Source organism: Sebastes fasciatus, chromosome 18 (assembly GCF_043250625.1).
Source record: "Sebastes fasciatus isolate fSebFas1 chromosome 18, fSebFas1.pri, whole genome shotgun sequence".
Taxonomy (NCBI): Eukaryota; Metazoa; Chordata; class Actinopteri; order Perciformes; family Sebastidae; genus Sebastes; species Sebastes fasciatus.
Genome location: NC_133812.1, coordinates 27914834 through 27929402, shown reverse-complemented (window position 1 = coordinate 27929402; position 14569 = coordinate 27914834). Strand labels below are relative to the sequence as shown.

The window sequence follows — 14569 nt, the reverse complement described above, 5'->3', positions numbered from 1 at the left end:
CAAAAACCAAGATGGCGACGACCAAAAACCAAGATGGCGACGGCCAAAAACCAAGATGGCGACGGCCAAAAACCAAGATGGCGACGACCAAAAACCAAGATGGCGACGGCCAAAAACCAAGATGTCGACGGCCAAAAACCAAGATGGCGACGACCAAAAACCAAGATGGCGAAAAACCAAGATGTCGACGGCCATAAACCAAGATGGCGACAGCCAAAAACCAATATGGCGACGATCAAAAACCAAGATGGCGACGATCAAAAACCAAGACCAAAAACCAAGATGGCGATGACCAAAAACAAAAATCTTGAGGGCCAAAAACCAAGATGGCGACGGACAAAACGCTGAAATCAAGGCTTGAAAATGTCAGTCCAGAAACCATCACGGTGATTCGTCCACTTCTTATCTACAGTCTACGGTTCGGTACCAGAAACTATCCACCATGAAATATCCGTCCCAGAAGCCACAGCAGTCTGTCCAGTAGTCATAGAGAGATCTTGCTCTAGAGAGACTGACCAGCGTTTCGGTTCTTGGTCTTCGCTGCTGGTAGAGAAACAGTAAAACTTCTTTTGCAGTTTCACAGTTCAGTTCTCATTTTCATAATGTTTTAATCAGGTTTTGATGTGGTCGGTTTGTTTATTAAATCCTTTTCAGAAACTTCAAACTATGAAACATTTCCTGCTCAAAGTGTAATTTGCTTTCATGTATTACAGCTCTTTACTTTTCCCCGTGTGTTAAATCGTTTTGTTTTGCTGTTAGTTAAATGAAAGTCAAATATCTGTTTGTTTGTATGTGCAGGTTCTGGGACTTCAGTGTGAACCAGCCTCTTCTGGACACGGTGGAACATCACTCAGAGTTTGTCTGTGGACTAGACTTCAACCTGCATATCCCCAACCAGGTAACACACACACACCTCACAACCTGGTAGATTTAAATGTGTACATTAATCAATCAATAAGCTTAACCGACTAGTATTGCTGGTGCCGACTAGCGAGGGGTAGCAATCGACTAGTCACAATCGCACACGTCCTAATTCATAATGTAGACAGCAGGAGATTTGCTGCCCACGGAGATTACGCTTCACTAAACATGTCAGAGAAAAAGAAACGTGGGAGGTTGTGTTTCAGACGGCTGCTACTGTGACCCAGACGGGGATAAGCCACGGACAATGTGAGGATGGCGATGGCTGGTTTAGAGAGACATTCTTTTCTTATCTGTAAGAGGTATTAACGGCATTAAACAATGGTGGAGAGTCACAATTTAAGGTAACAGAAAATGAAATAGCATCTGATTTTGTTATTCACTTTATCTTAAAGTTTCTAGAGAATTAAACTGAGTACTTCTCCATCATATTCTGATTTTATACCCTTAATAGAATTAAATAGAATTAACAATTTGGGTCATGCAGTTCGAGTGTGCGGTGTAACCATCGAATCACAGTGTCCACATCCGGTTTGTGAGAGTTTGCTGTAGTTCTGGATAAATGGGTGGTCATCCATCAATGTGTCTGCACAAGAGCAGGCCGAGGTTAACCCCCACTCAGTAACACTCAGTAACGCTCAGTAACACGGGGCTGTCAGGGAGTGGGTGCTCCAGTGCGTCGGGGTAAAGAAGCAGTGAATTGAAAAGGCCACTCGTGTCTAATTCCGTTTTCCAGCTAATTTGGACGGACGGTAGACCTAGAGAATCCAGCAAAGTTCAGCTTGAAGCCACTGGATACGTGCGTGGGAAATAGTGACACCATACCGGGGTGGACGTCGTGATCGGGAAATGAGTGTTGAAATCAGCTACGGTTGTTTGCAGACTGATGCGACGTTACGTTACTGCGTCATTTTGAAACTCTTGTACTCAGAAGTGGTTCAAGTAAAGCTTAGCTTTGTTAACTAAACTTCAAAACAGCCTTTTAAAACGCCTCTAGCCTTTTTAATATCATGTATTATCATCTGAGCACAGCATACCCTAATAGAACAAGAATGGCTTTGCATGTTTTAGCCCATTAACTACAAACGGTGCGTACACACCTCTCTACTCACCGTTCTCCAAATCGTACCATTAGCTTTGAGATTGATTTCTTACCTTCAGGGTGGACGTCGGATTCATTTCAGTAACGTAGACTCCGACACCCGAGATGTGAGCCGACTGCCAAACCAAAACCTTTTTAATGTAACAAACAACCAAATTAACATTAACATGAAAAAACAATAGGATTCATCCTTTTGTGAATATCCTGAGTAAACTTATTGACCATTTGTTTTTGAAGTCTCGGTCAAAGAGACTTGATGGTGGTGCTGCAGGAAAGGTTTTGAGTCTCTGGGCTCTGTGAATATTAACAGCAGATTTGATGGTAATTGGACTCGTTGTCTCTGGACACAAGTATGCAATGGACCGACTGACGAATCTACAGAAATCACCATCTGTTGGTTCTACTTGAGTGGATTTTGCTCAGCTATCTCAAGTAAGTCTGTAAATCAGAGGATGATTTTCTTTAGTTAAATCAACTTCCCAGTAGGAACACTTAAATATCCCTCATTTAAAGGGACTATTTGTAACTTTCAGCGACACCTGTGGCCGTTAAGTCAACGAAAGTCAGCGTCAGGCTCGCGCTTGTGCTCGCTCTACATAGACATGAACGAGCATCGCTCAAAACAGCGAGGCGACACACGTCAGCTAAAAGCACAATATCACTCTATATCGGGCGCAGGAGGGAGACGATAACGTTTCTCTAATTTTTTGGATTTGGTCTTTTCATGAGATTTGTTGACAGTAACAAGAATATAGAACAGAACCAGAATGTCCTTCACATGAACCTTTCTGCTTTTACTTTACGCTATTATCTCCTCAACGTGCACCTCTTTATCAGGAGCTTTCACATGGAACCAATAATAGCTCGCTGGAAAATCCGAGTGAGGTCTTTTCCAGGGCATAGTTGATGACGAGGTGGAAGTGCGTACGTGATAACGCCTCACAAGCCAGGGGGGGTGGGGGGGGGGTTAAACCCACAACGTCACGGTAAACAGTCACACCGTGTTCGGGCTGCGTGTGTGTTTTGCGTCTATAACAGAGATGCTGTAATGAGCTGTATTGTCCATGTTGTCAATGTGTGTGTGTGTGTGTGTGTGTGTGTGTGTGTGTGTGTGTGTGTGTGCACGTGGGTGTGTGGGAAGAGGCAACAGCAGTAATGAGCTGTATTGTTGGTTATGTTCTTATCAGGCATGTCATTACAGAGAAGCGGCCTGTAGAATAACACACAAACAGCTGTGGCGGTGTTGAAGACACTTCCACTGACCTCACAGCCCAGATCTCCTCTCTACGTTCAGGGTTTCTGACAGGCGTCATCTCTTCTCATGACTCACATCTTTTCACAAAGTAGTGAAAAGACCTTCTGTAGGGTTTAAAAATGTAATCTAATAACATAACAAATGCTCAAGTAATATTAGGATGATAAAAAGACAGTATATAATAAGAAGAATATAACAATTCAGGGTTATTAGTAATGTAAATTGTCATTTTATTGTAGTGGATTTATTGGTAACCTTCATTTATGAATGTAAATTGAACTTTAGTTAATAGTTATTTAACTGTTATCAAACAATGAAACGTTAATTAATAATGTTTACTAATTATTAGTAATGCTATATTGTATAATTGTTGCACACATTACAACATTTTATACTATATTTGTTAATACTTACCAAATGATTTGTAAACCTTTAAGAAATTATCTGTAAAAAGATCCATAAACATTGCATAGGTAGATATTTGTAACACTTTGTTAATGGTTAATAATTGGTTTGTAAACCGTCTATAAACATTATTTGGATGGCTATTATAAAGTTGCAACTAAATATAAAAATAATAATTATTAACTTAGTTTAATTAACTATCAATTTTCCATTTATAAATGATGGTTATTATAAAATGTTAACCATTAAATTAAAATTAACAAAAATACAGGGTGTCCCCATTGCATAGTGGTCTAAAACACATACTATTTAATGACATATTATTGTCTTTCAAAGTATATAAATTATGTCCAAATTTAAAATCTCTTGTACAGCAGTTTAATGCAGTCAAGCGCTAGCAGTAGAAGAGAATAGAAAATGTAAAATGGGATTTCCCCACTCCACAGAAAGCTCTGGACTGTTGATATTTATTTAAGCATGTCGACTCGTAGATAAAACACGCTGCTCGTTCCTCCGCTTGCAGAAAACGCTTCAATAAATGATTTATTATTCTGGTCCAGAAGGTTTCTTTGTGTGTTTATCCCCCTTTTCTGTTTTATTAGTGTCAAGTGATTCAGTGTAAATCTTAATTTTGTCATTATCTTTAAGTATTCTGGAGTAGTAACTAAATAAATCTACAGTATCTCTCTTTAGCCTGGTTGTTAGTAATTACTTGCACCTAATTAATTGCACTGAACCTAATTGAACTGTTTAACAACAGAAGACCTGAACTATATTTATTTATTTATTTATTTATTTATTTATTTATTTATTTATTTATGAATTAATTAATTAATTTATAGGGAGATTTAAGCTGTTTGACACACGCTAGATATAAAAATATGACATTACTGCAAATATAGATGTAAATATAAGTATGATTTATAGTGCAAATGGAACACTATCTTTATAAGATGCCAGTGTGCGCTGGTTTCTGTAGCTGGTGCACTATTACATTTATTATTAATGTACAAGTTTTTTGCGGCAAAAATGTTCTCAATTGAAATGAAAGTTCTTTGTTTGTAGATGGATTCTCGTCATCAGTTATCAACATATGAGCAAACACGTGAATAGAGACTTAAAATATTAATGATCACATCTGGTGCTGATTTTTGTAAAGTCACGGTTCAGTTAGTCCATGTACAGTTCGTGTGTGTGTGTGTGTGTGTGTGTGTGTGTGTGACAGCTGTGATCTACTGTTGCGTCCTCATCATTGTGATTGGCTGAGTCAGCTCTTTGTTCTCCATGGAGACCACCGACCGGAGCTGCCATGTCTCCATGTGGGTGGTTACATGTCGGTCGATTTGTGTCTTTTGTGTCTTTTCTTCCTCATGTTAAAGCTCCTGCACACCTTTTGTTTCTCGTATAAACAGGTGTGAACGAGGAGAAACTGACTGCCACGCAGCGTCTTCTTACCTAAACCCAGAGTATTTAGAAACAGATTATCAGCCCTCAGACATTTGTCAGGTTAAATGGACCATAACAGGGCACAGAGCGCTCTAACCATCTCCTCTCTTTCAACGTTAGAACTAAATAGCTTCAATAGATAAAGAAAACTCTCTAAAAACTTGTTTCAAGCTTTTTGAAAGCCATTTCATTATTATGATTCATGAACGAAGCATCAGCCTTACAACCCTAGTGATGCCAACAGCGTATTAAAAATGTAATGTGAAACTGAGTTTAAGGTCATGTTGTTTTGATACTTTTGGAAATAGTTTTGCCTTTTTTAAGACTGATCAAACCTCGATCGAGACCGGGAGAGTTACTCAACAAACAGAAAGCATCAAACCTGGTTAGTTTCTACTGTTAAAGGTTGGGTAGACGATGTTGGAAAGTTAGCATAATGGCAACGCCCCCCACACACACATGCATGAGCACCGCCGCATCGTAAGTACTTCACAGACCCAGAGCGGAGAGAGGACCTCAACTCAACAACGCTACCTCATGACCAGTAACCGCGGCAGTGCTACTGCAGGGCTGAGTTCTCTCTTCCATTCTCCAGGAAATGTGCGGCGGCGACACGCTTTGAGTTCACGCTGGGGCACGCCAAGGGTAGAGTACGAGCAGGGAGGCAGGAAGGCATCTGATTGGTTCTTTCCAAGCGGACCACGAGGCAGTGATTGGTAGACGATTTTGCAGGATTACAGCAGCTACAGATGACGGCTCTTTAACGGTCCTTTTTCAGAGCTCATCAGTAATGGATCGCTGTCGGGGTGTAAAGACCATTTCAACCAATAGAACAGATAGAGTATACTGGAGAACATCGTCAACCCTGCCTTTAATATCATCTACAAGTATTATACACCGACACGTTTTCACTCAAAACTCGTCAAATACCGCCGCTAGGTCAGTGGCCCTACGCTTCAAACTATGATGCTCTAGGTTCCCCTCTAGCGTCAGTTTTGGACGTGTCAGAGACGGCGTGTCAGTTTCCAGTCATTACATGCATAGTGTCTTTTCAAAATAAACTTCCTATGTAGGTTTACGTAGTTTTTAGGTTGACACATGCAACAAAACTACTTACTGGTAGTTAGGTTTACGCAACAAAAGTACTTAACAACAAAAGGCTTAGGAAAACATCGTGGTTACCTAAAATAACTACGCTTGTTACTTAACTGGCATTAGTAAAGTACAGAAGTTACATAACAAAACTACAGTAAAACTACAGTAAAACTACGGGTCGCCACTCCTTTATTACAGCTTTTACAAAACAATCTCTTATTTTCTTTCACAGCCTGCAGCAAAAAGCCTCTTCTTTCTCCTGTGTGTTGCCTATTTCTTTCCAAGAGTTTAATGTCATGTGACTTTCCTTGTGGTCATGTGACTGTCCCTGTGGTCATGTGACTGTCCCCGTGGTCACGTGACTGTCCCTGTGGTCTCTCAATGAACAGTTGTAGAGATGTCTGTACAGACCAACCTGCTCGGCCAGTCTTCCCTCGAAGGCGTCATGTTGAAATGAAAAGTGCAGCGCGTGCAGAGGGCACGTAGTTACAAAAATTCAGAAGTGCACAACCAAAACGCACTACACGAAAACCGCGATGACGTGATTTTCTGGCGCGCGAACCTCGCGCCGGCTTCACTACGGCGACCATAAACCAAGCTTTAAGAGTCCTCCATTCACCGCTATATGTGTGAGTGGCAACATAAAGATTCAAAATATTACAAAATGTGAATCCCTGCAGCTGCACTAAGCTCAAATGCAGTTAAAGACTTTTGGGGAAATGTTGTGCTGCATTTGCATGAACTCACAAATCATTTGCATAAACATGGCTGCCTGGTCTAGTAATCCTGACATCAGGCTAATCTGCTGGAAGCTCAACGACGCCACGTTATCCGTCCCGCTGTGAGATATCAAACTCCTCTTCTACTTGTGTTGTCTCTCCTCCGGTGTTTTAATTTCTTCCTCTGATATCAGCGCTAACTGATCACCTCTCTTCTTCTAATCACTGACTCTTTTCTTTCTCTCCCTCACTGGTGTGGTCTCTGGTTTTATCCAGACGTAACCACACGCTGTCTGATGGATCACCTTTCCTTACGGCGCTGCAGGCCAAACCCCACACTCACTTTGTGTGTGTGTGAGATATGATGAGGTGATAGATCATACAGGAATGCAGGATGACAACCTTTTGCAGGTCTGTAGGTTGGTCATTTTGTAAAGAAAATCTGCCCCAGTTACATTACTGGTGATACATGATGCTATCTGTGGTGCAGTACGACTACAATGGCTGCATACAGCTGTGATTCTCAAAGTGGGGTCCGTGGCACTCTTTCAGGGGTCCGCAAAATAATTAGCTATAAATGATAAAATACTGCTGTATCATTAAAAACTACATATCTCCAGATGGGAACCGTTTGCACCAATAAAACAAGCATACTGAGTCCATTACTCCCGTCGACGTTAGCTTTGGGCCAATAGAAACTCTGATATGATCGTGACACACAACAATAAGTTCATTATGTTTAAGTTGAAGCACTTACTGAAAGTCCGCTTTAGACTGGTGAGTTTTAATATCTGGATTTATTAGGACTATTCCATTCAGCTTTTAAGATCAATTACTTTAAATGTCGGCTATAAATACGGTCAAGTTGAGTCCAAATGCAATTTGCCTTTGAAACAGGTCTGAAGTATTTCGGTTGAAAAGTTTTAGAATACAAATAGTTTAGCATCTGGTCTTATTCTATATTGTTCTTATTGTCAACAAACCCCATGAAAAGACCAAAACCAACAATGTGTTAGTTCATCTCACAGTACTTTCTGACTTCCCTTCCAATGATTTTGATAATTTGATTATTTTTTTCTTATTCCAGCTCCTCAAATGTGACCTCTTGTCTCTTATTTTATTGTAAACTGAACATCTTTGCGTTTTGGACTTTTGGTCTGACAACAGTTTTGAGGTCATCACATTGGATTTTGGTGTTTTCAAGGGGTTAGATTGGATTCACCAAAGTCATACAATAACACAAACTCACTGATCGATGCAGCGGTAGACCAGCAATGGAGTCTGGTGGCTTTGAAGAGAGAGCAGATAGATAGGGTTGTTTCGGCTGCTAACCTGAGCAGATGACGACTCCTTCTTCACAGCGGAGGTGTCACGGAGCTGTCACTCAAAGTGCATCGTTACCATGACAACTCAACAGTGATAACAAGTGTATTGTACTGTATGACCGCTGTGTGCCGTTCCCCCTGAGAGTACATAACTGTAACCGCCACAAGCTTATTAGCGTTTTAATTATTGTTTCTTTCATTCATCATCTTTTTTCTCATTATTTTAATTTAATAAAAAAAATATGAGTCAGACTTTGAACTTTGCTTTTATACTCCCTCTAGTCTTCCTTGTATTCCTCCTCCTTTCTACCGCTCCTCCTCTCCTCATTACACATCTCATCATCTCTCTCTCTCTCTCTCCCTCTCTTTCTCTCTCTTTCTTTGTGCTTTGCTGCAGTCTTGGCCGGTGTGTGTGCCTTTCCATTACGGCCGGCTGTTAAAGTTAATTAAAGAAGGGCATTCCTCTCCTCGACGGCTGACTCACTGCACGACCACTCTGCTTACTCATGCTCATGAGAGGCCGTTCAGCTCGTTGAGTCACTGATTCAGAGATCCGATCAGGAACAGAAGGGAAGCCTGATGGTGCGGAGGGAGGGTGATGCTGTGATGATGAAATGTGTACAGACCAAACACATGATGCAAAGCATGGCCATCCATATGCTACAGAGAGCCGACAGTCTGCATGTTGTCATCCCGGTCGCCACCCACATGAAGCACAGATTCTTCTGTTCTCCGACGCTGCTGCTGCAGTTTGACCTTTTCAAACTTTCAAAGCTTGCCGTTGTGTGACTCCGGCGAAGACAAAACGTTCTCACTCCCAACTCGTCACTTGGTCAGTGGCTTGATATGACGCTCAGTTCTGGACGTGTCAGTTTCTGCTCATTATATACATACTGTCTTTTCAAAATAAACGTCCAACCAAAGACCGTATATAAGAAGTGGATGTAGTGACCGTGACGTCACCCATTGGTTTGTGGACTGCTGTTTTGAAGCCTCAAGTTTGGTTGTCGCCATCTTGGTTTTTGGCCGGCGCCATCTTGGTTTTTGGCTGTCGCCATCTTGGTATTTGGCCTTCTCCATCTTGGTTTTCGACCGTCGCCGTCTTGGTTTTTGGCGGTCGCCATCTTGGCTTACAGCCTCACAGACCTCGTCAGAAAGGCTGTAGACTCTCATGACCTCTTACATTGAGGCAGACCAACCAACTGAAATTCTGTTCAGGATAAGCAAAACCTCTTTTGTTAATAAAGTGACAAATGTTTCCATATTTCATTCACGAAAAACATAATCCTGGCGGCGCTTCTTTCTGATTCTAAAACTGAATTTCTAGGCGACAGTGTGGAGGCTGTCGACTGTCGTAAAACCCTCTGAAAGAAATCTTCAGATAATCAGTCATACATTTTATGCACAACATTTTTGTAGAGCACAACCATTGTGTCACGGCTCACAGTTATACAGGTCTGTATTATACCAGGAACTAAATATGACAGGTAAAATAAACTTTGACAGACCTTTAACAACCCCCGTCTGTCACAGCGATGGATTATAATTAATTACAGCACGAACCCTGCTGACATGTTAATACATTTCCTCTGACTGAGCTGACTACTTGCAGTATTTCCTATTGGCTGCGCTGCCTGCACGCTTTTACTACCTTCACACCCAAAATGCAGCAGAATGACAGTAAAGACCAAGATATCTCAAGCAATCATGTATTTATAATCCCACTTCCTCATCCAGCAGGCTGCAGCTTCCCCTCCATTGTTTAACTAAACACAAAGCCAGTCCTAACACCTGTAACCATATAAGATAACAATTATAATTATATGAATAATGAAGTGGCTTTATGGGTGAAAGTGAAGTGGAACCAGTGCTTTACTTTGAAAGCTGGGAGCTCATTATTTGAGCTTTGTGTTCTGCTGCCAGGACAGATGACAGAGAGGTAGTGTGTCATTCAGATGATAGCAACATCCCAACAGAGGCATGTTATTCAGATGATAGCAACGTCCCAACAGAGGCATGTCATTCAGATGATAACCACGTCACACTTGATTGTAGAGTGAGCAGAGGGAGGTGGGGGGGTCTTTGCTTATATTATTATTTGTTTGTAGTTGTGTTGCTTTGTGAATAACGCTGCAACTAACAATTCAACGTATCCTCGTAAAATGGTTTGTATGATATCTTATGAAATGTTCCTCATATTTTGTGCGTTTTCCTACAAATGTCCAGCAACACGTGTCAATTTCCTCTTGTTACATGCATACAGTCTTTTCAAAATAAACTTCCGTCTTCACAGGGAACAACTTGGTTAGGTTTAGGCAACAAAACTACTTAGTTAGGTTTAGGAAAAGATCGTGGTTTGGGTTAAAAATTACTACTGAAGTGGCGTTACTTAAGTACAGAAGTTACGTGACGAATAAATAAAGGTTGGCTTCTGGTTTCACATGGGGTACGAACAGTGCTCTCATGGGCGAAAGTCTGGTGTTTGTCGCTTTTTATATTTCCTGGTTCACGATTACGTGGATTACATACATATTCTTTTTTGGGGATATATACAAGTTAAAGTGCATAATTTTTTGTAGGTAGCTATGAACGGTGTATGAGAACAACCTGAACTACTTTCATTACCAATTAATCTGCAAAGTATATTTTCGATAAATCAATAATTGTTTTGTTTATAAAATGCCGGAAAAAATTGTGAAAAATGTCACAATTTTCCAAAGCCCACAGAGATGTTTTCAAATTGCTTGTTTTGACTAACTGCCCGTCCAAAACCTTTAGATATTCTGATCAGTTTCGTCTCATCAACGTCTCGTCTTCGTCATGGAAAAACAGGTTGAATATGACGAATATATTTTGTCACAATTTTTGTTAATGCTAGCTGAGAGGTGTATCTGTATTGTTTTGAATGTAGTAGTAACCGCCACTATTCAGACAACCGGGTCTAACAGGAAGGCGTATAAATACCACGACATTGCACAGCCATTTCTTGTGTCATGAGTACACATTTTAGTGTTTCATTTGTACGCCATGTAAACGTCCGCAGTTAGGTTCAGGCAAGAAAAACACTTAGGTAGGGTAAGGGAAAACATCATGGTTGGGCTTAAAATAAGTGCGTAAACTAAGTAAAACACGTACAGAAACTACAACGGAAAACACGTCACAAACGTCAATAAAAAACATATGACGTAACTTACAAAACAAAACACCGGTCAACAACAGTCTTCTGTTTAAAAGTCCTGTGTTTGTTGGACCCGCCCAACATCAGTGGTCTTTCTCTCTTTTTATACTACGTCACTAACTCTCACCGTAGCATTTATACGTGGATGCGTTTAGATTGCAGTCAGTACAGGATACATGGCGTACAAATGACACGCGGAAATCAAGAAAGGCGTACTTATTGAACGCTAAACGCCTTGCGCATTATCGTGGTATTTATGCGCCTTTTCGTGCGAACGCATTGATTCAGAACAAAGTTTCTGTTTCATTTTTATACTCGTCCACTCTCTCTGACATGTTATTTGTGTGTTGGAAGGATACATGCATGTAAAGACAGAGATTGAACCCGAGCCAAAACTTTAATGATTTGTGAACATGCATGCAAAGCCCCCGTCTTCTCCTGTGTGAGTACTAATGGTTGTGGTGGGGAACCATTATGTTCTGCAATTAGAGGGAAAAAAAACATCAGAATTGAGAGAAAAGCTTTAGGACCATATGGACTGAATGTTCTCTGCTGGAAACTGGAAACATAACAGTCCGCGGTGTAAAGATTGGACCGCTGGATGACGCAAGGGCTGCAAAAATAAATAAATAAATAAAAGAATATAAAAAATGTAGAAATACAATAAAATAAAAATATGCACCAAATAACATTAAGAAACATCCGAGGCACTCTGATTGTGAATTAAAAATCCTTTATTAAGACATGGATAACACCCACCAACGCGTTTCAGTCTTGATGAATGATGAAAGCAAGAGGATGAATTACACTAAAAAGAAGGGCGTCTGTCTGATTAGAAACTCTCTTGCATGAAACCATCATGTCTTTTGCTTTTGTGTCCACTCCTGGAAAGGGAGGAATGAAGAAACTAAAAGAGGAAAGAGAGGACAGAAGACAGATTCTTAGTGTTTAGAGAGGAGACCAGCGGCTAGTCAGCCATCTCTCTAAATGTCTCTCTTTGTCCCAGAACTGATAATGGAGGGTAATTTGAGTGGAACACTTTGATGTAAGTGTGTGCCAGAGGAGACGGGGGAGCCGAGCGTCTCGTCTCTCAGCCGTCCGTCCTCCTCCTGAGCGTCCACACTTCACCTGCAGCACCGAGACACACGGAGAGAGAGAGAGCTCAGAGGAGTTTGGCTTATTAGAGTGTTGTTGCACTTAGAAATCAAGACCACACTGTGGTCTGCAGAGGAACGGTGTGCGTTTATGTCCGTGCACTCTTTTTCCTCCTACAGACGAGAGCATTCAGTCTATGTGGTCATAAAGCAGCTTTTCACCTGATTCTGGTGTGTTCTTACTTCTTATCTCTTTTTTTATTTAATTATTTTTTTTGTCTTTTTTGGTCGTTTTCAACTTAAATATATGACGGTGTATTAGGGCCATCGTAGGTAAAATATATATATATATATTACGGAACCGGTAAAATAGTAATATTCTGAGAAAAACTCCAAGATTTAAGTAATAAATTTATGATTTAAACAATTTATTATCATAGTTTTGCGCTCCACTATTTTTCCAAGTTTTTTTCTCGTAAATTATTTTATAATCTCACAAATTTGTGTGTTTTATTTCATTATATTCTTTTACTTTAATTTCTGTAAAGAGTTTTTTCCCTGAATATTAATCTCCTAGCCCGGCTATGTCATTTTTAAAAAAAAATTGTTTTACCAACAATAGCCCTAATACGGCGTTGTATATATAACTCAAATACACATATAAAAACAATAAGTCAATTTTGAAGTAGTGACAAACCAAAGCAGGTTTATACTGACAGAAAAGGTGTAGACTTATTACTCCTACCCTTTTTACATTAATTATTTTGTACACTTCTCATTAAATTGAAACACTGAAAATGAAAGAAAGAAACAGAATAAAATATGTGTATATTATATATATACCCCAAAAGTCCCAAACAAAAATTCATAAACACTAGCATTCATACCTCAGTGTCATATTAGTTAATCATCTTATTTTTAAATATATTTTTTAAAATGTATTAACAGTATTACACATTTTTACTTCCTTTGAATTTGTTTTGTATTTATTCTAATCTTTATTTTTGTAAACTGACTCGCTGTAATTTAAAACAACTTTTTGGATACAGTCTGGAAGCATCTGATTTTTTACTTTATACATTAATTGTACCATTTTTAAGTCTATATAATAATATGTTTGTTGGTTCATATATATGTTATAGAATCTGTGGTTGCAGGTTTGAATCCCATTCTGGACCTGCTGCCCACTAACTGTCTCTAACAGGTGTGTGTTGTGTTGTGTTGTGTTGTCTGCAGGTGGTGGACTGTTCCTGGGATGAGACAGTGAAGATCTACACACCTGCCTGTCTGTCTGCTGGAACACACAATACAGCATCGTAGAACACACACACAGCACTGTACTTGTATCGTTGTGAGGACACTCATTGGCATAATGCCTTCCCTAGCCCCTTACCCTAACCTTAACCATCACCACTAAATGCCTGACCCACAACTAACCATAAAACCAAGTCTGAACCCTCAAACAAGTGAGGACCAAAACAACCTCACTTTACAAAAACGTCCTCACACTGAATGTCTAAAACTCAAACTGGTCCTCACTAAGGTAGTTGTACAAACACACACACACACACACACACACACACACACACACACACACACACACACACACACACACACACACACACACACACACACACGTTTTTGCCTCGTTAATTTGACTGAAAAGTGACTCTCACAGTGCCGGCATCAAAGTAAAACCACAGCCTGTCTTTTCTTTACTTTTCTTCACTGTGAGTCACTTAAGAGTCTTTAAAGAGTCGTTCACATCCACAATGAACTTTAAACAATTTTACTGTCATGGGTTCAGGAATAAGCACCATTCCCGCTAAAACATAATCCATCCATCCATCCATCCATCCATCTGCAACCGCTTATCCCGTTAGGGGTCGCGGGGGTGCTGGAGCCGATCCCAGCCGACATTGGGCGAAGGCAGGGTACACCCTGGACAGGTCGCCAGTCCATCGCAGGGCTGACACATAGAGACAGACAACCATTCACGCTCACATTCACACCTACGGGCAATTTTAGA

General features: G+C 40.4%; 1 protein-coding gene across 4 annotated transcripts in view; it reads left to right on the top strand.

Annotated features, from left to right (window-relative positions):
* Positions 1 to 14313, top strand: part of pex7 (peroxisomal biogenesis factor 7) — a 45486-nt gene extending 31173 nt beyond the window's left edge. For all 4 annotated transcript variants that reach the window (XM_074615632.1, XM_074615629.1, XM_074615630.1 and 1 more), the window contains exons 10-11: positions 799 to 898; positions 13777 to 14313. In XM_074615632.1, coding sequence (XP_074471733.1) covers positions 799 to 898; positions 13777 to 13860 — 184 coding nt within the window. In that variant the 3' untranslated portion in view covers positions 13861 to 14313. The remainder of the gene's footprint in view (positions 1 to 798; positions 899 to 13776) is intronic.
* The last annotated feature ends 256 nt before the right edge of the window (positions 14314 to 14569 follow it).